The sequence below is a fragment of the Cheilinus undulatus genome, linkage group 6 (assembly GCF_018320785.1).
Source record: "Cheilinus undulatus linkage group 6, ASM1832078v1, whole genome shotgun sequence".
NCBI lineage: Eukaryota > Metazoa > Chordata > Actinopteri > Labriformes > Labridae > Cheilinus > Cheilinus undulatus.
This window is the reverse complement of record NC_054870.1, coordinates 37,018,262-37,045,478: the sequence shown is the minus strand read 5'-3', so window position 1 is coordinate 37,045,478 and position 27,217 is coordinate 37,018,262. Positions and strand designations below refer to the sequence as shown.

At 39.1% G+C, this 27,217-nt stretch overlaps 1 protein-coding gene across 1 annotated transcript in view; it reads left to right on the top strand.

Annotated features, from left to right (window-relative positions):
• Positions 1-25,290, top strand: part of parga (poly (ADP-ribose) glycohydrolase a) — a 51,075-nt gene extending 25,785 nt beyond the window's left edge. Inside the window, exons 10-18 of the mRNA XM_041789571.1 lie at positions 5,507-5,586; positions 5,717-5,777; positions 7,267-7,342; positions 9,539-9,686; positions 17,989-18,067; positions 18,202-18,310; positions 18,782-18,887; positions 22,025-22,153; positions 24,128-25,290. Coding sequence (XP_041645505.1) covers positions 5,507-5,586; positions 5,717-5,777; positions 7,267-7,342; positions 9,539-9,686; positions 17,989-18,067; positions 18,202-18,310; positions 18,782-18,887; positions 22,025-22,153; positions 24,128-24,309 — 970 coding nt within the window. The 3' untranslated portion in view covers positions 24,310-25,290. The remainder of the gene's footprint in view (positions 1-5,506; positions 5,587-5,716; positions 5,778-7,266; positions 7,343-9,538; positions 9,687-17,988; positions 18,068-18,201; positions 18,311-18,781; positions 18,888-22,024; positions 22,154-24,127) is intronic.
• The last annotated feature ends 1,927 nt before the right edge of the window (positions 25,291-27,217 follow it).

The window sequence follows — 27,217 nt, the reverse complement described above, 5'->3', positions numbered from 1 at the left end:
TTGGAGATTCTGTGACATTGTTGTTCCTCTATTTTATATTCCAGTTTCCCGTCTCTCTTAACAGGGCGCGTCTAATCTTCTGTTAGAGAAAGATTTAATTATTGGTTCAGACTTGATTTGTTATTGCTGCTTAAGACATTTGATGAGACCACATTCAGCAGATGTCTCAATCAATCTGGCAGACATTAAAATTTTTAAACAGCTGACAAGCTTGTAATAAAGTTAAAATAGTAGAATTGGTAACCGGATTTAGATATACAAGCTCTTTTACTGCATTTGTGGACTAAAGGCAATGCTTAACACGCTAGACATTCTCCAGATATCACCTCTACTCAGTTTGTCTCCTCATTAGTGATGTGCGTGAAGACTTATCCTGCCTTTGTTGCCTGGCATACAGGAGATCCAAATTCAGTAAATATAAATGGGTGAGGATCATGAGGTAACTTGGTAGTGTCCAGTATAATAGGATATGACACATTACAACATCATACAACACAATATCATACCATGCCATACCATATGCGTACTTTGTGTGTGAGAGTCTCTCTGCAAGTTCAGTATGTCACTGCAAGGAGAGCAGAGTAATCAGCTCCCAAAAAACATGCATGTTAATGAACTAGCAGTGGTTCCCTATGCCACCCATACACCAGCACTCCACTTACAATACTATATGATATGTTTTATCATGATACAGTACGATACATTTTGATACGTTACATTACAACACATTTCTGATGTTACGTTAAAATACTTTACGCTACGTTACTTAATAGGTCAATATAATACGTTTCTCTACGTAACATTGGGTTACAATACAATGAGATGCATTACATACATTACAATATAATACGATATGTAGCATTATGTTACAATACAATTCATTGTGATATGATTTGTTACAATTCGATCTGTCATGTTATCTTGGAATAAGACATGATATGACAGGGTATGTCATATATGCCATATATAGGGCTACAGCAATAAAACGATAAAAAACGATAATTAAAAGTGTTTGCAACACATGTGTTGTTGTTGTATGTATCGAATCGTTGTGTTGCATGATTAGGGCATCACTTGGCGTGGCACAGAACTGTTTACATCACACACAGACTGCTGATAAACATTACTTTTGCTTAGTTTAGTACTTCTCTGACTGATGATTAGCGCAATAATTGAGTGGATATATTAATCGTCAACTGTGTCTCATGGTGGAGATGAGACACTAGTGATCTAAAAATACCTTGTCGTAAAAACTCTGGCGTAACTTTAGTTTAGTTTCTGTTACAATACGAGACTGGATAAAAACATATCCAGTAGTGATGAACTGTCAGGCGTTCATGTAATCCATATTTGCCTCACTTTGTGTTCTAAATGTCTGCTAAACCGGGAGAGAGGAAGGAAAAGCGTGAGCTGCAGTCACAGGTTAAGAGGAGCAGTTGGGTGTGTGTCTGACAGAGAGGGTCAGTCTGACAACAAGCATCAACAAACTAACGTTAGCTTGTTGAATAAATGAGTGACAAATGTTTATAAGTTATCATAATATCAATAACTTTAAGAGACTGAGGCTTACCTATGGCTCCTCTGGGATAAAATAATTGCAAGAGGAAGTAATAAAAGCAGAATCCCACTATAAGTGTCTTTGATTCAAGTCACATCCCCAGGCTGTTGTCATTAGTATGATCTCAAAGTGTTTATGTATGATTGTAAGGAGGGAGGCAAGGTAAAACCATAAAAAATATAATTCCATTTTTAAAAATAATTTATCATTTTTTTTGTGTTATTCTGTAGCATGTTCAAGTTTTTTTAATTTAACACTAAAAAAAATGTAGTTTTATTTACGTTTTAAGAATACATTTAAACTTTAACATTATTTTGACAGCTTTGGAATATCTATATAATACATAATATATCAATTTGTGTTAAAAAAAAAGCGTCTAAGTCATTGATGAATCAAGAAAATAATCATCTGATGAACTGATGATTGAATTAGTTTGTTGCAGCCCTTTACGATTAATTATCTTACAAAACACTACCATATTATTCAATATGTTATACTTTATTCATACTGTACATAGCGACTTTTATAGTAAAATACATTAGGATATGATACAGTACAAAATGTGTAACAATACCTCTCTTTACGTTATATTACAATAGACTAGATTACCCTAAGATATGATACAACGCAATATGATTCTTTACGATACGGTTTGTTACAATCAGTTTGTTAGGATAAGATTGGTCACGAGATACTCTGTAAGAAGAAATTTGTTACAATATGATTCATTACGTTATCATACAATAAGATATGATATGAAACGATATGCTATGTTACAATATGTAAGGTTACAATAGGATACAATTGACGAAGGAGGGTTCCCACTTGACAACCCCTGTGAAGTGCGGGTTTCTTACCACCTATGGGTCTGCACAGTTGACTTGTGGAGGCAGATAGTAATGGATTCGGGATTTCTTCACTGAGCGCTGATCCTCTTTATGGGCACAAGTATCTTGTGTTTCATTCAAAAATTGTTTCTAAACAATGCAATATGATTGAATATGATACATTACAATTATGTTATAATACAATACGATAGGATATGATGTGATACATTTTTGCTCTGAAATGTCTTTATTAACTGAAAAATGACTTCCCCTATGTTGGGTTTTAGTTGAGTTCTTGTATAACTCAAATATTTCCAGCAGTTTTCAATTTATCATTGCCTTGAAAAGACTGAATGTTACATAAAAGACCGCTATGTAATGGAGTTGAACCTGCGACTTCTGTTTCTCATTCATATTTTGTACCGCTTACTTGTTTATGTACAACGATTATTCTCGGACATCAGTTATTAGTTCAGTCACCCAAGCTCACCCCCCATGCGTAACTCCGCCCCCTTATCCCCCATAACGTTGTGGCCTGTGTGGGCATTTCCCCATCCGGTAAAATGCTGCTTAGCTCTGCCAACCTGCTAGGTCACTTTTGCTTTGCATTGAGGACTCTGTTCTGTAAAAACTGCAATCCATAAGACATACTTACTAAGGGGTAAACATATGTTTTGATTTCATCGATAAATTTCAGAAAATGAGAAAGAAAAGTTGTTAAAAATGGCCTTCCTTAGGGCTGGTAGAGCTCATTTATATACAGAGGTTGTAGTCCTCAATGCACTGGTCATAGGATTGGTCCTGGTGCTGTTTGGTGCATGTCTTCCACTCATCTCTCTCCCAATATTTTCTGTCGTTTTTAAGCTGACCTAAGCCAGAATGCTTAAAAGAAACACTTTTTTTTTTTCATTTTAAGTGGCCTGCCTGCCCAGAATAGCTAGCTCACAGCATAAACCAGAAACTCCTGAAACTCCTTTTTTATCTAAAGCTGAATCGTACTCTCACAATCAGTCATCTGTAAGGTTGCATGATATCTGTCTCCACATCAAAAGAGTTATGGCAGGCTAAGTGAAGAAGCCGCTGTTATAATGTTAGCATTGATTCCTGCTGCAGGGCTGAGTCTTTCAGACCCACACCAGCACTCGGTCGCAGAGACTTGGCTCTGAGCTGGCAGTGAAATACCGGAAAGAGCTGGAGGGGGAAAAAAGTCTCGGTGTTTCTGCGAAGATGAGACTTGACAAGACGACCAGTGCGGTCTAAAACAGGCCGCGGATCGTTACTGGCCCTCCCTCTCCTCTTGTAATTGAGGGAGTGTCCATCACTTTGCTTATCGTCTACTACAGTGCTCTGTCTTATACACAGCAGCAAGCAATCTGCTGATTGCTGTTTTGGCAGAACTGTCAAGGTTTGTCCTCTGCTAAGTGATGGATAGATTGGAGGGGGAGGAAAGAAGACATCGCTTCAGCCTGGGTTTTCCTCTGTTCGAGAAGAAGAGGAAGCCTGTTTAACCATTTAGCCAACAATGAAGGCTCATTATGGAGAAATAAACCCCTACTTTTGTTTCTAATCTGGATCACCATGACAAGGCTTACCTCATTTTCAAGGAAAAAAAGCCTAATTGGTGATGGTTAAGCTGTCAGAAACATTGTCAACTAAGGCACTTTATTCATCAGGTAAGGTTACAGGGGATACAATGGAACTATCATTAAAAGGCATAATGTCACAATATATTTTAATGACTAAATCCATTATAATTAGTTACTCTTCTCTCTCCAGCAAAGTATGATTTATAACTGGTGGAAATCTTACCTTCCACTAACCCTCCTCACCTGTGTTTCACTTACATTATCTCATAGCCAGACTGCCCTCCAGGATGAGTTATGTCTAATAGACATTGACTAAGACTGTTTGGCATTTGGGTTCTCAGAGCATGAGTCAGGCTTTGTGTAAAAGTATTAGATTGTTTGTGAAAATGCAATTGAAAGGTAAGAGTTGCCTTTTAATAAATGAGTTTTTGGACTTGTACTTCCTTTTTGACTTGTCCTCTGTTTTTATTTCTTTACTTCCGTCTCCAAAAAGCAGCAGGAGGAAGAGATGAATGCTGAGCTGTGATTAGTCATCAGCTTGGGTCGCTTTTAATGGAGGGCGAGTGCCAATGTAGGGTGATTTAGGCTTTCCACCCTACACTCTCTCTCTCTTGCACATACTCTATCTTTCTGTAACTCTCCTCCTCACTCCCTCCGTCCACCCTAGTTTTTATATTAACCATGAAGAGCTGAAATGGAGCCCCAGGCAGTGCTTTTGTATGTAGGATGGAGTGGTAGATGGGAGATACCATGCCAGTCTAAAGCTTGACCTCGCTCGTGACACGCTAAAGCATGGTTGTGCACTGAGCTATAGATAATGGAGTAAAACATCACTGTCTGCCCTTTGCAATTCTATTTGATAGTATAAGAATGGTATTTTATATTATATGAAATCTTGATAACCACTTCTGCTCTCAAGACCCTGAAGACTTTCATATACATAAAAAATCCAATGTATAAGAAGCACTTTTCACAGTTTTTCATCAAGCATGTATCAAATACTGACACACGTGCTGTGATGACAGCTTGTGCAGCTGCCACCATTTTCCATTCATATGTCCAGACTCTACTGAATTGAAAATTCAACTCCATTAACTGTGTGCAGTGCCTAAACAAGTTTTCACCTCCTCTCTCTGATTTTATAAATCAACCATGGTCAATATAATTTGGTGTTTTTGACAGAAATGTATTCTAGATTTAATTTCATTGTTATCAGTTTTAATGTATCTTAATTGTGATAATCAGTTACATTGTAAATATTTTATGTTTGTTGGTTTTTATTATTTTGCTTTGGCAAACTTGTTTCTCACCATTCATGCAAATTAAGCCCCTTTTTAACCATTTTAACTAAAAGAGCAACACGGTTGTACAGAAATTTCAGTGTGGACTTCACTGGACACAGTTGAAATGTTTATACAGGTAGACCGTGTAAAACTTCTCCCACTGGCAGACCCCAAGAAGCAGCCTTTATTTAATATCCTCACATAATTCAGAATTATGAATTTTACCTAAGTTTCTGTTTTTTTCTGTTTCAGGATATTTGAAGGTTCTTCAACAAGAAAAATTGAGAAGTTGAAAACTCTGCTGTGTTACTTCAGGAGAGTTACAGAGACAAGTAAGCTTTAAAATGCCCAACAGGATGTCTAATGAACTAATTTATTTCTTCACAACGATTGCCTTGTTTTTCACTTGGTGAACATATTTGCAATGATAATATGTCTATTTTTTCTTTTTACTTATTCAAGAGCCCAAGGGTCTTGTTACATTCACAAGGCAATCAATGCACAGTTCTCCAAACTGGGAAAGGTATTACTTTTTACTATTCTACTACATCTCCTCTTCTACTGTTTAAACTGTGGTATTCTGTTAACTGAGCTAACAGTAGAATAGATTTCTCCAGCTTCTTTTTTGAGTTTTTCCCCTAAACAATAACTGATATATTGATGCCAATCCAAGCCAGTTGAACATATTCTGGACTATATTGATGACTTCTCAGTAAGGCAGGTCTTTAAAAACCTGGGACACCACAGACAGGGACAATTTCAAATGAATTTTGATTTGCACACACTAGACAACTTAGCCAGATTGTCAGACCACTAGGGAGTAAGGACCACACAACAAACACACATACATTGCTTTTTTACATTGATTTCACCAAATCTGGCGTGATCAGACATGACTTCACAAGCGAAATAAACATGGATGACTATTGATATCCTTAGTTTGCAACAGGCTATCTTGTCATGTGTTACAATTGCCACAAAAATAATAAAATATGAAAAGAATCAGGATGAAACCTAGCCTGGAATCAAGATACAGTTGTGTTTATGTTTGTGAGTAGTGAAACATTCTCGTTAGTTATTATGGATATTCTATTGAAGGCATTATGACCAAAAAATGTAATCATCAAACGTGATTTGGAGCAGTTATATAATCATGTTGACGCCACACACTTGGGGATTATTCATACAAATAATAATTTACGATGAGCCTCCACTTGGGGTATGGCCCCACAGGTATGAAGGATGTTAGTTAATACTGATGGCCATGCTACGTGTCAGCCTTCGCCATCAGTGTGTGAATGTAGATTGAAGGGGTGTGAATGGGTAAATGTGAACTGCAGAGTAAAAAACACTTTTAAGTGGTCACAAGGATAAAAAAGTGCTTTACAAGCTCAAGCTCAGGGCAACAAGGCTATAATCACATATGCCCCTCATGTAGCCTTTATAAAACTTCAATAAACCTGTTATCTTGATATCTGTGGACCATATCCAAATATACTGATGGATATAAAGTAACAAAACGTTTCTAGCTTTAGAAAAAGCTTATAAGGTTTGTGAGGATGTTTTTTATATCATTTAATCATCTAACAGTCAGATTCTAGAATGTTATGCCACTCCTGGTGGTAACCATGGCAACCAGCGGTAAAAAAAAAAAAAGGAGCTCATCTGTTGTTTGATACCCTTTGTGGTGCTGTAGATGATGCAAAAATCCAGGATGGCATATTCCTTGGAGGGGATGCTCCCTTTATTTGAATAAAAGCCTTATCCTAAGTCAATGAAAATAAAACAGTTTTATATATTCAGGTGATTAAACACTAATTAAAACATAGGCCTGCTTATGAATATTATGTGTCATTTTACTAAGTTTTTTTTTCCACTTAATGCTACTAGGCTTAATATTACAAACTACTTTTGATTCAAAATAGTTTTAGAACATGGCAATTTGGTTAACTTCAAAATACAACTATGAATTATTGTTCTCATACATAATTTTACTCCCTTTCTTTGACAAGTTCCCAGACTCAGCTTGCTCGCCTTCATATCACCTGTGAGGGAACGATTGAAGATGACGGATACGGGATGCTGCAGGTAGGAATTCCATAGCATGTCCACATTGAAATAATTAACAGATTGATTCTCTGCCCTATGAGTTTTGAGCTCATCTTATTAACGGTTTTATTTTGAATGCAGATAAACCTAAGTGTCGTGTAAAATCAAGGAAGTGTTTTTGTCTGACACTCCTGATTCCTCATCATCTTCCTCTTTCCTTGTTCCTTGCCTATCTCTACATGAGCTACAGTGAAGACAATAGGAACGGGGCAACAAGGAAAGTAGTTTCTTTTATGAGGCACCACAAACTTGTTATTGTCACTGATGCTCAGTATCAGGTTTGATGTTCTACAACTGATTTGCAGTGTTGCTCTTGGCAGTCCAGACAAACTTGATTCTGGCCGTCACATTGCCTTCCTTTAAAAGGTCAGACTCACCTGTTTGTCTGCATACTTTTCCAGTTCCTGCAGAAAATCAAAAATCTTTTGTATATTTTTTGTGCATGTCTGTGAAGGGCATTGGTTCTACATCTGCATTGATTCACCCCATCTCTCACTCACCTCGGTGTTCCAGCAAAGCTGGTGCATATTTTACTCTGTATGACAGCTGATGTATACACTTGAGTAGCTCAGAGAGCCAAAGGTGGAGGAGGAGACCCAAGGGTGGAGGGTTGAGGGAGAAGGAGGTGCACTGAGGAAAAGATGACGAGGGTGAGCCATCTCACTGGGGCAACCCAGCGGGCCAGAAGTCCTGCGGGTAGATTGATGGCTACCTCAGCAGGCCGGCTACCGGCTCTGTGTTGACTTTGGATAGGGCAGACTGGGCTGTCATTCTGTCAGGAGGTGAGATTGAAGGGTGAGGGGGGTGGGGTTTTGGGGTGAACCAGAGAGTCTGAGCAACTGGTTAGGAAGCATACACACATGCTCATACAAACACACTGACTGTCACATCTTGACGCAGCTGTGGGCCAGTGAGCAGAACCTTCACCCCTGACAGCATGCTTAAAGAGCAGCTCTGTGATTGAATGGACTGTCCTCTTATCCATGCCACAAAAACAACCAGTGGGCTTACATGGCATCACATCAAAATATTTCTCCAGTGAGCTCATAAATATTTTTGGCTTTGCATCTCAGTCTTTCTACCACTAAACCCTAAACTTTGGAGCAGTGCTTCAGCATTTCTACAGGAGGAGGTTTAAGGTTCACCATGCTAACCACAATAATTTAGTTGATTAGAAGGTGAAAATTTGCAAATTGCAAACATACAGCTAAGGTTGGTGGATGGTTTCATTGGTTTTGTACATAAACAGTCCACCAAATATTTTTAACCTTGCAACGCAAATGGTTTGACTTGATTCCATGTCTGTCATCAGGCAGATCTAGCAGCATCATTTGAGCAGAGTGAGGCGGTATCGGAGGGGTCTAGTTGTGCTGCAAGTTGATGATAGCTCCCACTGCAGTAGCAATTAGCTTGGAAGTAGCTATTAGGATTGGATGGTATTTCATACCCTCCCCGAATTTTACCGGGGTATACGGTAATACCACCAGATGTTTACAAGCCGCATTCAAATGCACTTGTTTACCTGCACACGCAGATACAGCTAGCACAGCTTGTGCCCATAAAAACATTTCTTTTAATCCTTTACCAAAATATTTTTAGTCTAAAAAACACATTTGTATGGTGAAGTGTACAGGATGAAAGTGGTTTAATGTTGAAGCACTGTTTTTACACTTTAACAGGTAAAGTGAGCAACATCAGGACATAGGAGCAAAGTTTCTTTCTTTTTCCATGTTTTTTTCCTTCCCCTTCCCCCAGAGGTAACATGAGAAAAAAGTAATCAAATATTATCATATAGGATATGATAATGAGAAGTAATGTTCAGTGCGCATGGTACTAGGGACCAGCATTCAGCTTGAATTAATATTGTACCACATATACAAAAAAATAAATTATAAAAAGAGTGGGCACAGGTCTCAAATCTTGGGTCCATCTTGACAAACATACCTCTCTTTCCAAATCTCTTATAGTACTGGTGGGACGAAATGAAATAGCCTCATAGCAGAGTAGACAAAATTCTTGCAGCATATGCGTCATATATGTTGCACTGTACAGCCCTGCTACTGTATTTAGTGTTTAACATTGGCCTATTTCTTTTCTTTATTTTGTAATATGGGGTCAAGTGCATTCACTTGTTACTTGCATTGACCATCTCTTTTTTTCCTTTCATTTCACCAGGTGGACTTTGCAAACAGGTTTGTAGGAGGGGGCGTAACAGGACATGGGCTGGTCCAGGAAGAGATCAGGTTCATCATCAACCCTGAACTCATCGTCTCTCGCCTCTTTACAGAAGCTTTGGAACCCAATGAATGCCTCATTATCACAGGTACAAAGTCACACGCACACCAAGTATATGTCTTTCCTTCAACTAGATACAGTGCCGTATCTAGTGCCATATTTGTCCCCCCCTTGTTAAATCATGAGTTAAATGTGATTAACCACAGTTTTTGGAAAACTGAACACAATTTCACTGGCCACACCCAGGCCTGATTACCACCACATTTGTTGAATCAAGAAATCACTTAAATAGAAACAGACAGACAAAGTGAAGTAAGCTACAAGATCTCAAAAAGAAACGCATCATGCCACGATCCAAAGAAATCCAAGACTGAATGAAAAACAAAGTGATTGAAATCTGTCAGTCTGGAAAAAGGTTACAAAGCCATTTTTTAAGGCTTTGGGACTCCAGCAAACCACAGTCAGAGCCATTATCCACAAATGGAGAAAACTGGGAACAGTGGTGAACCTTCCCAGGAGTGGTCAACCAATCAAAATTACTCCAAGAGTGCAATGAAGACTCATCCAGGAGAAGAACCCAGAACAATATCCAAAGACCTGTAGGCCTCACTGGCCTCAGTTAAAGTCAGTGTTCATGACTCAACCATAAGAAAGACTCTGGGCAAAAGTGGCATCCATGGGAGAGTTCCCAGACCAAAACCACTGCTGACAAAAAAGAACACAAAGAATCATCTCACATTTGCCAAAAAACATCTTGATGATCCCCAAGACTTTTGGAGAAATATCCTGTGGACTGACAAGACAAAAGTTGAACTTTTTGGAAAGTGTGCAGCCTGTTACATCTGACATAAAAATAACACAGCATTTGATAAAAAGAACATCATGCCAACAGTCAAACATGGTGGTGGTAGGGTGATGGTCTGGGACTGCTTTGCTGCTACAGGACCTGGACCACTTACTGTGATTGATGGAACAATGAATTCTGCTGTCTACCGGAAAATCCTGAGGTGAACGTCCGGCCATCAGTTTATGCCCTCCAGCTCAAGCGCTCTTGGGTTATGCAGCAGGACAGTGACCCAAAACATACTAGCAAGTCCACCTGTGAATGGCTCAAAATAAACAAAATTAAAGTTTTGGAGTGGCCAAGTCAAAGTCTGGACTGTAATCCAATTGAAATGCTGTGGTGTGACCTTAAATGGGCAGTTCATGCTGGAAAGCCCTCCAATATGGCTGAGTTAAACCAATTCTGTGAAGAAGGGTGGGCCAAAATTCCATCACCGTGATACGAAAGACTCATCACCAGATATCGCAAATGCTTAATTTCAGTTATTGCTGCCAAGGGTGACACAACCAGTTATTAGGTTCAGGGAGCAATTACTTTTTCACACAGGGCCAGATAGGTTTGGATTTTTTTTCACCCCTTAAAAAATTAAATAATCATTCAGAAACTGCATTTTCCATTTACTTGGGTTGTCTTTGTGAAATATAAAAACTGGATTGATGATCCGAAACATTTAAGTGTGATTAATTCGCAAAAACATCAGGAATCAGAAAGGGGGCAAATACTTTTTCATGGCACTGTATGTTCCTCTTTGTTGTGGTTTCTTGTCCTTAACTGGTTTGCTTGGGATACAGCAGGATTGCAATGTTCAATACAATGTACAATGTGGGTACAGATTTATGTGACAGTCAGTTGATCACATTGAAGATAAAGTCCACTATCTAAATAACCAAAATAAATATTTCAACACAATGAGGTACATCAAAAATCACAATGAGGTACATCAAAAATCACAATGAGGTACGTCAAAAATCTCAAAAATAAGTGTTTAATCAAATGTCATGGCACAGAAAATGAAAGACCTTTTACAAATATTATAAGTAGTAACAAAGTATCTGACGAGTTCATGGAACTAAAATAATCTCCACCACTACGTAAACATGTCGTAAAGCTCAACACCAGCTTTGCCAAAGCTGTGCCTATCCTCCGGTTCTTTTTGTGATATCATGGGTAGAATCTCACGTGGAGTGTCTGTTTTTGTGAACTCATCACTGCCCCTTGGCTTTTTCCAAATGATGTAGTTGGATTGTTTCTGCTAGAACTTGATGTCACTCACACAGGGCTATCAACTGGGTATAAGACAGACGGGTTGAGATTTAGCAGCTGCTTTTAGTCTCAGTCTGTGGCACTCTACCAAAGGAAGTACAGCAAATCACATCCATTGGTGTTTCAGCATCTTGGGGTCTTGTTCAGTCATGATGTAAGGAGGGTATGGTTGAACAGATCAGACAGAGAATCAGCAATGTATCATTGCAGTAAGGTGGAAGTTTAACCAGTAGACAAGTTTCTCAGTGCTCCAAACCTCACCTTATGTTCATGAACTGTGGCTGGAGATGAATGACAGTCAAGGACAGTTTGTACAGGTGATTACAGGGATTTTACCTCACTGAGTGTCGGTCGCGCTCTTACTGTGACTCGGAGGAGACTGGAGAACCCACCCAGGGCACTCTCAAGGGATTAAAAATCCAACTAGAACTGAGAGCTCTTAAGGATCCCCTGGAGATGTTTGAGGAGATGGTGAAGGTAAAAGAAGCCAGGGTTGTCATGCTTATACTACAGTGACTAAAAACAGAGCTTAGAGAAGCAGGAAGAAATGCACTGATTTTGTATTAGAAACGATACTTGACCGTTTTCAGTGATCAGGGATTTGAACTTCCCTTAACACTTGTATACAAAAACAAAAATGAATGTCAAGCGCTATGGATTTCTCTGTTTCCGTGAACAACCAGTTAGCATATTATGGATTGATAATTTCCCATTATCAGGGTTAAACCAGGGGAAATCATGGTGCTATCTCGCTTTAAAAACACAAACTGTTTTGTACTCTCATGTCATGTAGTGTGTTGGACTTTAATGGTTAATTTAGCTCAGTATTTAGTATTTTCATGTTCTTATTGTTCAAGTAAAACTGGCTTACAATTTATTTTTTCTTGTTCATTGAGCCCTGTGCATTTATTGGACTATGTTCATGTTTCAACCTTCCTTTCATCCTTTGGGATGGTAAATCCATTGCATCGATTCACTTGGGGCTGCCTTGTAATCTTTCATTTCTCTCCAGCAGAATAGTTCTATTTTCCTACCTCCAACTCACTCTGCGTCAGTCAACCTGTCTTAGTCTCCAGGCTTCTTAGCCCCTCTCTCCTCTTCTGGCCATCGTATATTTTTTTAATCCTGCCTCACAGCTGTACCTCGCTCACCACCGGTCAAAGAAAGGACACGACCAGATTAATTCTGCAAAGAAGGGAAATCCTTGTCAAAAAATGCATCAAGCACTGTGTGCAATTGGGGGTTTTTTCCCTCTAATTTTCCCTTCACACTGCTTTGAATCAGCTGTAATTTATTCATTAAACAACTTATTTATGCCTACACCATTTTTGTTTGATTAGCCACTTTATCTAGTTGACTTGGAAAACAAATATTAATTGTAATGTTTTCCTGTATGGTGCCTGCATTTCACTGGGACAGATTTAACTTTGATGACAGAAGAAGCATCATTACCCAGTTTGATAAATCTATCCAATTAACATAAGGATAGGCATTATAACTTCACTGTGAGTGCAGAAACTCAAATAAATATGTTTGCACTTGATTGATTTTGTTTGTGTTGCCTTCTTTGACTTTTTGCTTAAGAGAGACAGAGCTTCCAAAAATGAAGAATTTTCAGTCCTATACAAGCTTGAAGTGTCTTTCCATTCTGCACCTTATGTGATAAGTTGACTTTTGTAACCATGGACTGTATAAAATGAGGATTATATTTGAAATCTCTACCACTAGCAAGACCACATATCTGCCATTTGTAGTATAAAAACACGAAGTTGCTTGCAGGACAACTCCCCCAGAGTTCAGTTAAATCTAGGGCTGAACGATTTTGGATAATAATCTAATTGCATTTTTTTTTCCTCAATATAATTGTGATTTGATGTGCAATTGTTCCTTAACTTTCTTTTACTCCTAAATGGGGGCTGAACAATTATTTAAAAGTGTCTAATTCTGATGATTTTTACTCGTATTGTAAATTGGATCTAAGCTTTTGCATTGAAGGGTTTTTGTCACTCTTATATTTAATAAGAAAAAAGTACAAAAATGAAGAAGGTAGGATTTTTTGTAGACTATTCTAAAAAATGGCATCTGAATGATTGCATAATATGTCATGCATAACATCTCTGCTGCAAAAAAATAGTTTTAAACTAGTATTTTGACACAAATTTTAGGTCAAAGACATATTGCACCTTATGCAATTTGAAAATTGCAGCAAGCCATATTTACAGTTTAATCTAATTTTCATTTGATTGCCCAGCCCTTTTGAAATCCATCATTGAAAAATGGAAGGAGTATCACAGATGTGTAAATCCACCTAGATCAGGCTGTCTTCACAAACTGAGTGACCGTGGAAGAAGGACTCTAGTGGGAGAGGCCACCAAAGCACCAATGACTATTTTGAAGGTTACAAGCTTCAGCAGCTGAGATGGAAGAGGCTCTGCAAGAACTGTTGCAGATCAATCTTAACATATAAAGTAAGAGAGGTAAACATAGTAAGTAATGTTATCTTGACTCATAATGTCCGGATGAATTCAGACTTAAGTATTACTGGAACAAACTGCTGTATGAATCTTGCTCTGCTCTGTCTTGAAGTATGATTTGCAAAACATATCGTGGTGATTACTTTTAAGCACTACCACCCTTATGAAGTTCATCAGCTTTGTGCAATTTGCTCTTTTTTGTGTCTGAACATGGAGATAAGCTGCCAGCGTCTCACTTTTCTTTCATACAGGGCGCCGTTCTCACCCTAGTCAGGGGCAGATCCAGTCTTAGTCAGGGGCGATTAGACAACATTGGCACTTTTCTTGACTTTTCTTGACATGACAACATTGGCACTTTTCCACTGAATAGAAAGCTGTGACATGGGCTTTGTTTTTCTTTAAGCATATCTAATTGCTAACCTCATCTGAATGTTTATGGAGTTAGGTTTGCTAACTTTTGTACACAAAAGCTGGCGTATACTTTCAGGCCCCGATATCCTCTCATTGTATTTCTGTATGTGGACCTCAGTGAAAGACGTTTGGGCAACCCTCGTCATGTGTGCAGCCAGCCTAACAGACTTATTGGCGGAGCTGATACAGACTTGTAGTTCCTTGGCAAATGGCGTCAACACACCTGCCTGATGGTTATGTCAGCCACACATCATACAAAACCTGTTGTTTTTTAATATGATAAAAACTGATGAGTTTCAGAACAAACCACCTTTGTTCTTACCAAATGAGAAATGAATTACAGAAATCAAAACAGCTTTGATGTATCAGGCTGTGAAAATGTTTATATCAGGTGTAAAAATGAACATTTTAACATGGACTGTAACGGTGATTCCTTTGTTTTTTTAGCCAGCCTTATGCAGGTACTCAGTTAACAGCATTGGCATTGGATTTACTTCATTTTCAATGATGGATGCTGCTCCTTGTTTGCAACAGTTAGAGTAGAGACAAGAAAGTCTATTTGGTGTCAGAGCCTCCAGTCTACATTGATAGTACCACCAAACACACACAAGCACAACCTGCCATGTTAAGTCGATGTTAAAATTCAGCCAATCAACGTCACTCATTTGGTCCCCTCCTGCTTGATAAGCCAATCACAGTGTCTTTGGTATGGCGCCATGCTGTCTTCTCTGGAACTCCCGTCTCTTCCAAGTCACCTTCAGTGGTTAGTCATCATGCCCCTCCTTGCCTCCAGTCGTTCTGCCTTCCTCCTCCTCCTCCTCCTCACCACTTAACTTTATTACATTTGGACAGAAAGGAATTTATAGCCCAACTAAGGTCATTGCTCCACTAATGGAATGGACCAGCTACGCCATAGATTCATTAAAAGCTAGCAGAATATTCCTTGCACGCATGCAGTGTTATCTCTCTCAGTCATGTCCTTTTTTCTTTTGCTTTTTTGTCTCTTTCTCTGTCTTTGTTTTTCTTTCCTGTCTGGTAACTCATATTTTTTTGTCTTTTGTGGCTTCCTAACCATGATCCCTCTTGTGCTTTAGGAGCTCACGGGTTACGTCAGTTTTTATCCGTAGGCGTTTTCCGATCAGGAGGTGGACTGCCATAGTGTAATCAAGTGATGGAAACTTGTATGCCAGGAAGCTGTCATGGTTAGTTACCATTATAAATAGGATCACAGTGAAGGAGGAGGAGGAGTACAGCTCTTGATAGGAGAGTGACATGGGTAGCAGGATGTTTGACATTAGGAGTCGCTCGTGTCGTGAAGAGTACCTCATTTGGACTGGACCTGGACAATGATGCAAGAATGTCCTTTTGTTTTCTCTGCCAGGGCTTTACTCTCCTAGAAATATATTTCTCCTGTACTGTCATTGCTGGGTTATGTCCTGGCTCCAGGACAGGCCATTAGCTTGAGTTATAGATTGTCATGGATTGGGGCAAAAAGATAATTATTCATTTGTAGGTTGTTTTTTTTTTTTCTTTTTTTTTTTAACATTTTCAATTATGGTCAACTTTAGTGTAGTTCATTACAAGCAAGGTTGCCATGATGCCAGACTTCAAAGCTTTCGGAGAATTCTAGTAAAGATTTAAATGTTTTCTTTATAAAAACATTGAATGTTGGCTTTTTTGGTCTCTATTAATTACAAAATGCAGCCAGCCTCCCTTCATACTATTTGAGAGAATCAGGTGAAAAATGAAGCGGAGTTGGGTGGTTTGTGGTGTTCATTTGATGTTGATGAGGAAACCTGTGAATCTTCTATCCTGTTGCATAATCAGAGTATACAAATATACAGCACCTATAAAAAGTCTATAGCCCCTTGGATGTTTTACCCTTTTGTTGTTTTTTATTAAATCTGTTACAGTCAATATAGTTTGACTTTTATTTGACAACTTACACATAAGACAACTCTTTAATGAGAAAGTGAGAAGCATCCCCACAGCATGATGCTGCCACCACCATGCTTCACAGTGGGGATGGTGTGTTTGTGGTGATGTGCAGTGTTTTAGTTTCCGCCAAACGTTGCATCTTGTCTGATAGACAAAAAGCACCATTTTGGTCTCATCAGACCAAAGAACTTTCTTACATTTCACCATGAAGTCTCCCACATGCCCTCTGGCGAACTCTAGTCGAGATTTATTGAGTTTTCTTCAACAGTGGCTTTCTCTTTGCCTTCTTCCATGGTGAAAAATCTGGGCAACAGTTGTATGCAGAGTCTCTCCCATGTCAGCTGCTGAAGCTTGTAATTCCTTAAGAGTAGTCATAGATGTCTTGGTGGCCTCTCTCACTAGTCTCTGTCTTGCACGGTCACTCAGTTTGCGAGGACAGCCTGATCTGGGCAGATTTACACATGTGCCATACTACTTCCATTTCTCCATGGTGGATTGAACTGAACTCTGGAGGATGTGCAGTGCCTTAACTTGGTGTATCCATCCCCTGACTAACCCTTTCAAGAACTTTTTCCCTGAGTTGCTTGGAGTGTTCTTTTGTCCTCATGGTGCAATTGTAGCCAGGAATACTGGTTGACCAGTGACCGGACCTTTCAGACACAGATGTATCAAAGTATTGGAAAATTAGGTCTAAAGGATTTTTACAGCCTTACAAGACAGTAAAAACAGATATTTTACACACCATTTTTTAAAATGCTTCTCATGAAGAGAAACATTTATCATTGCTTTTAAAATACTATGTGATTTCTTTGCTGTTGTAAACTTTGATACTAAACTCTTTCACTCTGCAACTAGCACATGCAGCTCTGCATCTACATACATTACTGTAGAACTTCAAAGGCTATGTAAATGACATGTTTAACTCCTTTTTTTCATTGAAGTCGGGTGTCACTTCCCCACACCTTATTCATAATGTATGGGCAGTGAATAGGCATCATTTTCAGAAGAGAGAGCAGATGTATTTGTTGATGAATGATAGAACCTTTCTAACTAGAACCCTAAGCACATACGAGTACATGCTATAAATTAACCAATGCCTGAGAATGAAAAGTATGTCACTGTCTTTGTTAATAAATGATGTGGCTATGTTTCATTTCTAACAATCGTTTTGCAAATGTGGCCGTGGTAGGCGTCTTCAGTTCTAACCATTTCTTCCTATTAGAGCTGAAAGCTTTTCATTTCAAACCCCAAAGCGGATTACTTATTAAATCAATGGCCTTTATTTATGACAATCCAATACAAGTTGATACCGTGTACCCACATGGGGAGCATAGAAAGCACTAAATTTGATTTGAGAAACAAGGCGCTGAAACAGATTTAGACTCGCTGTGTGCTCTGACTGCAGAATACTCAGTAATGTCATTTCATGTTTCTTGACTGTGTTTTTTGTTGCCCTGCAGGCACGGAGCAGTACAGTAAATATTCAGGCTACGCTGAGAGTTACAAATGGAGGGAAAGCTACAAGGATGAGACACCCAGGTGATTCTACGTAATTTTCTTTTTAAATCTATCTTGAAAAAATTGACACACCCAAAAGAAGTTTGAGCAGAGATAGGGGATCTTACCATGTTGCTGTCAGTTTGTTCTCTGATTGCTTTCCTGGTGTTTTTTAGAGATGACTGGCAGAGGAGATGTACAGAAATTGTGGCCATTGATGCTCTGAAGTACAGGCACTTCTTAGAGCAGTTTCTCCCAGAGAAGATGACAAGGGAACTCAACAAGGTGAGAGAGAAAGCCAGATCCCAGTCTATACAAGAACAGGAAGTACGACGGGAGAAACTGAGCAGTCAGACAGAAAGGCATGCTGGAGAATTATGAGCTCTGGTCAGTGTCGCAGAAAACAGCATCATAAGTATTTTAACTTTGGACATCCGTGTTTTTCATTTCTGTTGTAATCTGTGCTGAAAAGAGCTAACTTAATAATCCTACTCTGTTGAAACACAAATGAATGTTAGTATGCTGACTAATATTTACATAAAGCAAAGTGAAGGCATCACTTCTTTGTTTTTAAACTTTTATTGGATTTTCATCACACTTTAACATTTCTAAATGTGTATTCTAAAGTCCATCCCACTTACCTTTTGCCAAACTAAAGATAACACAGCTGTACTGATGTTAATATGGAATTGTCCTCACATTACTTTATTTTCTTCCCCTCCTGTATTCCTTTTACTTCCTGTGCATTTGATTCAGGCATACTGTGGATTCTTCAGACATAACGCCAACAGAAAGCATCTCTCTGCAATAGCCACAGGGAACTGGGGATGTGGAGCTTTTGGAGGAGACACACGGCTTAAAGGTATCATCACGAGGAGGAAGGAGATGACTTTGTGTAAAGCAACAAATTTGACCAAATCAACCATTTCCATACACTGGAGCAGAATTTGTTTTATGGTTGAATAAGAGAATACACGTTATAGTGCGTACAATAGAATTTCAAGTTTAACCTAACCTTAGGATTTCAGCTGAGCTGCACTTACCTTGGAATTTTAACAAGGGAGGAGGGAAGGATGTGCCATACACACTTACTCCTTCATGCTCTATGAATTTAATGGTTGATTTTTGACTAAAGATGATTGAAGGTTTGTTATTTTGTAATTGTAAACATTCCTGCAGAAGACACAAGCTTTTATGTAATCGATGTTGTTTGAAAAAACATGGTTTATTTGCAATCGAAAGTAAAAAAAAAAAAAAAAAAACATTCCTAGGGCATCAGAGCAACATCTGTGATTGGTGGAGCCAACCAACAAATTTCGTCCATCTGCCGCTTCTACTGAAGTTAGTGGTAATGGAAAAAGTGTGAGGTTCTTAGGGTTCTTCTTAGGCATATAATTTCCTATCTAATTGAAAGCAAATTATTATTATGTTTTGTCTACTAGTCTAAAGCAAAGTAAATACATTTGTAAACCAACTTCACACTTGGTAGAACAACCACAACGTAATGGTCTGAAGTAAGTTTACAGAATGTGGCAAATGTCTTCAGTGTTAGCATCACTGGCATTGCTGGTTCATGTCCACATTCCTGTGCTGAATATCATCACTCTGTGCTTCAGTTATAAGTTTGTATAACCTGGCACAGCCTCTGGACATCTTTGACCCCATTTTGTGAATCAAAATAGTGCTAAAGCACGCTGTTCCACAAGGTGCTGTAGGATCTTTGCAGATGACATCACGCAGCAGAGAAAAACCCTTGGGGGGGGGAGTAGTGATTTCTGCATAGAGAAGTGCGAACAAAAGGTCATGTTTTGAGCTGTTTACACAGTCAAAGTGCAAAAAAAATAGTTTTTAATATGTTAAAGTGGCTCAGCTAGCCCTTTGGCTCAGTACAAGACTCCTCAAGATTCTTGTCTCCCTTCATCTGGTTAGATGATACTAGGAGGTCTGCAGGACTGAGTAATTTGTGATATTGATCTCCTCCACACAGGGTAAATCAGCTAAACTTTGGAAAACAACTGTTTTGTGAAGTGTTGGGATCGTACTCAATGGATGTACACATTTTCTGATCATAATTGCAGCATACAGGTTTATTTAGAGCTTTAAAACACTAACTATCCTCTGTTCCAATCATTCCTTATGGCTCTCCCCCACTTCCTGACTCCAGCAGACATTTGGATCTCGTGATTACAAATAACCTATTGGTGCTATCATTTAGCAGTTGTCTATGTTGGATTAAAGAGCACTGTGTCAGCAAGGGAGTAGTCGATAAGAACAGCTACAGTGGCTACTAGTGGTGGGTGGCTGTTTTAGAAGGAGCATTTGACCCGTGTTGATGTCTTGAAATAACTACAACTGTTATTAATTAGGTTAACTGACAAAAGGATCTGAATTTGATCAGTTAGCCAGCTAATCATGCACATAAGTTCTGTAGGTACTTTTAAGCTTTGTGGTAGAAAAGCTTATACCAAATTTTTCACTCTCCATCAGATCAGCCAATAGAAAATACAGTAGCAACAGCAAGGTTTCAACCTGTAGGGGGCAGTTGCTTTACATATTTGTAACACAAAATCTGTTTATCCATTATCTCTACCACTTATCCCATTTGGTGTCATGGGGGTCTGGAGCCAATCCCTGCTGCCATTGGGTGAGAGATGGGGTACAGCCTGGACCCCAGTCAGTCACAGAGCTGATGTAGAGAGACGCACTAACACTCAGGCTCCCCTTCACACCTACGGGCAATTTAGAGTCACTAATTAATCTATGAAGGATTTTTTGGTCTGTACTTGGTATTTAAAAGTCAAGATTTGAACCTTTATTACAAGAACACTGATAAAATCTCTGATACTTGTAAGGAAGTTTTCAGCCTTAAAGTGAATTGTTATGTTTCTCTTTAAACTCTTGGTTCTGAAGCAAGAGATACATAACAAGACTTCAGACACAACTTATTCATCTGCATTACTCCTCTTAGGCACTGGTTCTCCTGCAGAAAGACATTGAGATTTCTTGTGGACTGTACAACACATAGCTGAATATAATCTCAGATGTCAGCCTCTCTCTTAGAACTCTCTGGTCAATTAGCAGCTCTCCCAGGGTGTCACTCACTTGTCTGTTCCCTCCTTTTATTGATCAGCTGACACACATTTATGTTTTCCATTAAAAGGGCAATTGATTACAGGGACACCATAAATCCCGGCCGATGCAGGTCTCCGAGGGCTTACACAGCATCACTCATGATAAACTTTTTTACCTTACTGTCCCCTTGAGTACATCATGCCATGAACGAGGACTTCTAGTATTTCTTTACACATTTCAATCATCTTCAGCTTTCTCATTCTCATCTGACAGCTAGTTATTCATGGAAGTTTTACAAACTCAGTCTCATTTCTGAATGCCAGATTGAAGTAGCATGAATATGTATGCTTACATTTCCATTCAGAAATCCAGCTGTTTATTTCCTCTGCAGTGCTATAAATAGGTCTGCTCAACCTGACAAAGTCCCTCAAGATGATACTAGTTTCCGGGGACCCCCGCCCATTAGCCCTGGAATTAGCATAGCTGTTATTTTTAGAAAGCGATAAGCACGTTCTTTATTACAGATGCAAGTAGCTCGTGGTGTTGTGCTGAGACTGATCTTTTACTTCACAAAGATTACAGACCCTTTTTGCAAATGATGTTTTCCTCTGCTTATTAATCAGGAATCAATATCCATTCTGTTAAATATTTAAAAGCTTTAAGACCTTAATGTGCGCTAAAAGATTGAAGAGTCTATGCTACCAGTGGTGGATTATGTACTCTTCTGATACAAATTGCTCCTGTCACTTTGGCTATTTTCTCCCTGCAGTCATACCTAATGTAGCTTATTGACCAATTACTTTGTTTCCTCATCTTGTTCCAGTGCTCAGTTACTCATTTATGATTTTCTTCTTCACTGAAAGACACAAGATGCTGACACATACTGTATGTTACTGCTGACTTTATGTACCCTTTTCAATTTTCCAGCACTGATTCAGTTGATGGCAGCAGCAGAGGCTGGGAGAGACATGGCGTACTTTACTTTTGGAGATGCTCAGCTCATGAGAGACGTCCATGAAATGCACACTTTCCTGACTGAGAGAAAAGTCACTGTCGGTAAGAGTTACACGCGTTATACGTTATTGTTATAAAAATTTGTTAGAATACAAATATAAATGGATCAAATAATCATAAAAGTATGTGCAAAGGTGCAAGGGGAGAACTGTACAGATGTGCTGATATATTAGTAAATAGGTTATATTGCAATAAATGAGTATAACACACAGTGTGCAGTTTTAAACAGAGGAGATAAGGTCTGGTGTGTTAATGTAACACAGAGGGTCTGTTTGAACATGCATTATTTATTTTTGTCTTTCAATTCTGGGGTTCAGTGAGTCTGTAAGAGGAGGACTGGAGTATTGTTCATGAGGCTAAAAGCAGAGGGGAGAAACTGTTCTTATGTCAGGAGGATTTTGCCCTGATGGACCTCAGCCTCTTCCCAGAGGGGAGGGCCTAAAAAGTCAGTGTCCGGGATGAGAAGGGTCGGCTGCAGGCACAGACAAATTGAAAACACAAATGATCAACAAGAAAAGATGAAATAAAACAACAAAGGTTCAACAGGTAGGTCTCAGAAGAGAGCAGGAAATTACTACAAAGAAATCAAAGAATGAAAGCAGTATAAAAAAATTACAGAAAAATACTAGTAAAGGATATCACAAAACAGGGAGTAAAAACTAAATAAAGATGAAAAGGAATAATTAAAGGGTATTAATTAATGGATAGGTTGTGCCCCATGTAGGAGGGCAGCTGGGGTTCAAGTCTGGCCTGTGACTCCTTTTCCCAAATGGGCCTCCCCAGTCTTTTTATCACTGAGCTGGTTTAGGTGCCTATACAAAAAGTCTTCAGTCCTCAATGCATATGCATATTGTGCAGAACTTTTAGTCATGTTTGGGCTGAAGTAAGGCATAGATTTTACAAGTAAGCCACCTAAGGCACTGTCGGGTGGGAACGAGGATTGATACAACACATATCGTGCTCTGGATGTCTTTGCATATTGCCAGGGGCATGGGAAAATAATTAGTTGCAAAAATAACAAAGTCCGAACCAAAGCACAACACAGGCATTTTTTTTAGTTTCATTTAAAGGTGAAAAAAAGTTTTTATTAAGACATGTAGCTCTGTGCTTCACATCTATGGCTGCAGGCTGGGAAATAGACTGCCATAGCTTTTGCTAGCAGGACTTCAAGCTCCACATGTTTAGACCAGACGGTCCCGAAACTCAAGAAGCCATCTTCATCTGTATGTAGCTGAATTTACTGAAAACGATGTCAATTGAACCAAACAAGGACAGCTTTTTGCCATCTGGGACCCTCACATAACAGACTGCGTCTTATATACTGATACCACTCATAGGTAACACCAAGTGTTTTAGTCAGAGTATTTCTTCATACACAGTAACACAGTAGCTATCCTACCATCCCTGCCTGCATTCAGCTCTTATTAAATTAAATAATAAGCAGGGGTTGTGATGATATCAGCGGCTCATGGGACTGTGAGGCTCTTGAGGCTCTTAAAACACTCGGAGGATGTCCTTGTTGGCATTGTTACGCGGACAGTATCTATAAATAACAGAACGCAGACCTCTACGATGTTAAGTTATTACACCTTACGAGCCGTCTCCGCTCCTCTGCCCATCCATTCAGTCTTTAGCTGCAGAGTGGATTACTGCCTGAGCTGACCCCAGCCTCTCCCCCTCCCCCTCCCCCTCCTTTCATTTTTCTTCTGCTGACATTTATTGAAGCCTTTCAGAGAAATTCCCCTCCAGCCATCTATTTCCTAAAGTGGAGCTAAAGAGAAAAGCTCACGGCCTATGTGCGTGTGTATGCGCATGAGATTTATAAACGAGTCCAAATATGCCTCCATTTTTCTCTTTTTGGTCCTGTACTGTCTCTGCCTTTACTGCTTGTTCTTTGACTCTGTCCTTTTTGTCTCTATCTCTGAAATCTAATTTTATCTCCTTTCATATTTATTCCTTCTCTCCTAACTCCTTGCACCCCTCCCTTTCTGCCCTGCCCTCCTTTCCTCTCCACAGGGAGGCTGTACACCCTCTTGAACCAGTACTCCAACCTGGTGTGTAAGAACTGCCGCACCACTCGCCCTGACGTCAGCCTCTACAGTTTCATCTGCGATAAGGTCTCTTCCCCCACAACCGCCGACACCCCTGACTCAGCCAAGGATTCTGGGATGTCTCCTGCAACATCGGACTCTCATTAATGCTACAGGGAGCTGCGACTTAATCTCCCTCCCTGTCTCTGCGTGTCAAAGAGTCTCCAGGTTCAAATGTTCAGTGTGCTGTCAGCCTTGTCACTTCTTCTCTCTCACAAACACTCCCTTTAAGTTTGTGATCTCAACACACAAACTACCAAAACACAGTTCTGCCTTTCTTATTGGTGGTGTTATAGGAGCCTAGTAGTATGTCATTGAATAAGGGTGAACTGTTTCAGAGACATATAGCAATAGTAAATCCTGGTTGCTGTTAGGCCTTTCTTAGTCAAAGTGTGATGTGGAATTCTCTTGTTTTGAATACTAATGACACATATGGCCAAATATTCATTATATGCATGGTTATAGAAATTTTTCCTTAATCACTATCCAGGACATGGTAATCCTCCCATGCTACTTTTTTGGAGGATTCTCCTCTATTTTCCCTCCCTAGGCTGTGGTGACTGAAAGATAAGATGCCATACTGTAGACTATGCATGGGTAACATTTATTTATCAAATATTCAAATATATGCTGCTCTTTTCTATCATATAGGATGTCAAAGCTCAACACACATCTTGTCCTCAAGGCTTCTTAAGTATATCAATGAAATGGTCCCTGGTATGAGAGTCATTTCCGTGAAAAGCAGAAAATGTATGGCCATTTTTATCATAAAACATTAATTCTTATCTCAGTTATTATTTTCTATATATTCAGCATTTAGCACAGTATTGCTACTGTACATGCAAATAAAAGGGGAAGCAAAAGAAGAAGGAATTGCACGCAAAGTATTTTTGTTAATATTTTTACTCAACATTTACTTTTGGGACAGGATTATCTTTTAATATTTTTTGTGATTGTCATTCTGGGGAGTATTTAATAATGGGTTCGTAGATAGTCAAAGGCTGTAAATTTATTGCATATTACTGTACTAAAGTAGCTTTTGGTTGTACTCTTTTTATCATAATTTCTTAATTAAACTATATCCTGTTACATTTGTATTTCTCGGCTCATATGATCAGATTTACATTTGATTGATTACAAAAAGTGAACAGAAAAAAAGTCTTGCACACTGCAGGGCTCCAAAAAGTCCAAGTTATTTATTGCACCAAAGAAGTGACGTTTAGAGCACTGCTGCTCTTCATCACACTAAAGTGACAAGTGCATCTCAAAAAATTTCAGTGTCATGAAAATGTTTGGTTTTTCCTGTTATTTAATTCGACAGGTGAAACTTCCATGCATTCTAGATTACAAAGTGAAATATTTCAAGACTTTTCTCAAAATACTAGAATATCACAAAATATCAGTCAGCAAAAGTTTTTATGATACAGAAATGTTGGCCTTTTGGAAAAATATGCTAATTTATGCACTCAGTACTTGGTTGGAGCTCCTTTTGCACAAATTCCTGCATCTATGTGATGTGGCATGGAGCCAATCAGTTCGTGGCACTGCTGGGGTGTTATGAAGCCCATGTTGCTTTGATAGCAGCCTTCAGCTCATCTGTATTGTTGAGTCTCTCATCTTCCTCTTGGCATTTCCCAAGGTCAGGCCAGTTGGCTGGCCAATTAAGCACAGTAACACTGTGGTCAGTAAAACAGTTTCTGCTTCGCTGTGGACAGGTGCCAAGTCCTGCTGGTAAAGAAAATCATTCTCTCCATAAATTTCTCAACAGATGGAAGCATGAAGTGCTCAAAAATTTACTGGTAGATGGCTGACAGTGTTGACTCTGGACTTGTTAAAGCACAGCGGACCAACAGCAGCAGATGACATGGCACCTCAATCATCACTGTGGAAACTCAAAACACTGGACTTTAGGTACTGAAGGATTCTGTGCCTCTCTGATCTTCCTCCACACTCTGGGACCTTGATTTCCAAATGAAATTCAAAATATACTTTCATCTGAAAGCAGGACTTCGGACCACTGAGCAACAGTGCAGTTCTTTTTCTCCTTAGCCCAGATGAGAAATGTATAACGTTGTCTGTGGTTCCAGATAGGCTCAAAACTAAGAACACAACACTTGTAGCCCATTTTCTGGTGTGGTGGCTCTTGATCCACTGATTCCAGCCCGGGTCCAGTCCTTTTAAAGCTCCCCTAAGTTCTTGAATCTGCTTTTTTAGACAGTCCTCTGAAGGTTAAGCTCATTTTTTTGCTTGTGCTCCTTTTCTTACCACACTTTTCTCTTTCAGTCAACTTTTCATAAATGTGTTTTGATACAGCCTGTAGGTCCTGTTGAATAGCATTAACTTACAGAGGCACCTCTTTAGTTTGATTATGTATTTGATAACGGCTTTCTGCCTGATGTTTGGTATGTTATTCTATAGAGTTCCCCCTCAGGCATGTTGGTATTTCTGCAACTTTAAAACTCCAGCAGCTCTGGGATTTTTTTTTTTTTTTTACAAATGCGGTCTTGATGTACACTGTCATGTGTTCATAGACTTATATTCTGTGTGCACAGATTGTTAAAGTTTAAAATCTCAACACTTCTGCTAACGAAAAGGCACAGTATATCGGACATTTGAAAGTGTATGTATTTCATATGGTGACAGGTTTATAGATTTATGCATTATTTATCGGTATTTCCTTTTGAAACGTTAACGTTAACGTATGGATCTGTATATGTGATTATCTTTGCCTGTGGACTACATAATGAGGTGCTACTCACTTGTCACTTTAATCTGACGAAGAGCAGCATTTCTGAAACGTCACTGCTTTGGTGCAATGCATAACTTGGACTTTTGGAGCCTTGCAGTGTGCAAGACATTTTTCCATTCCCCTTACGTTATTTCTATTGGCCCAGTATCTACCTGAGCATGTCTTTGAAGGTGTGAAGTTATAGTTCAGGGTAATGTCACTATTTACGGACAATATAAAATGCCAGATTTCTCTTCTTTCAAGAAGACTCTTGCCTTCTTGAAAGAG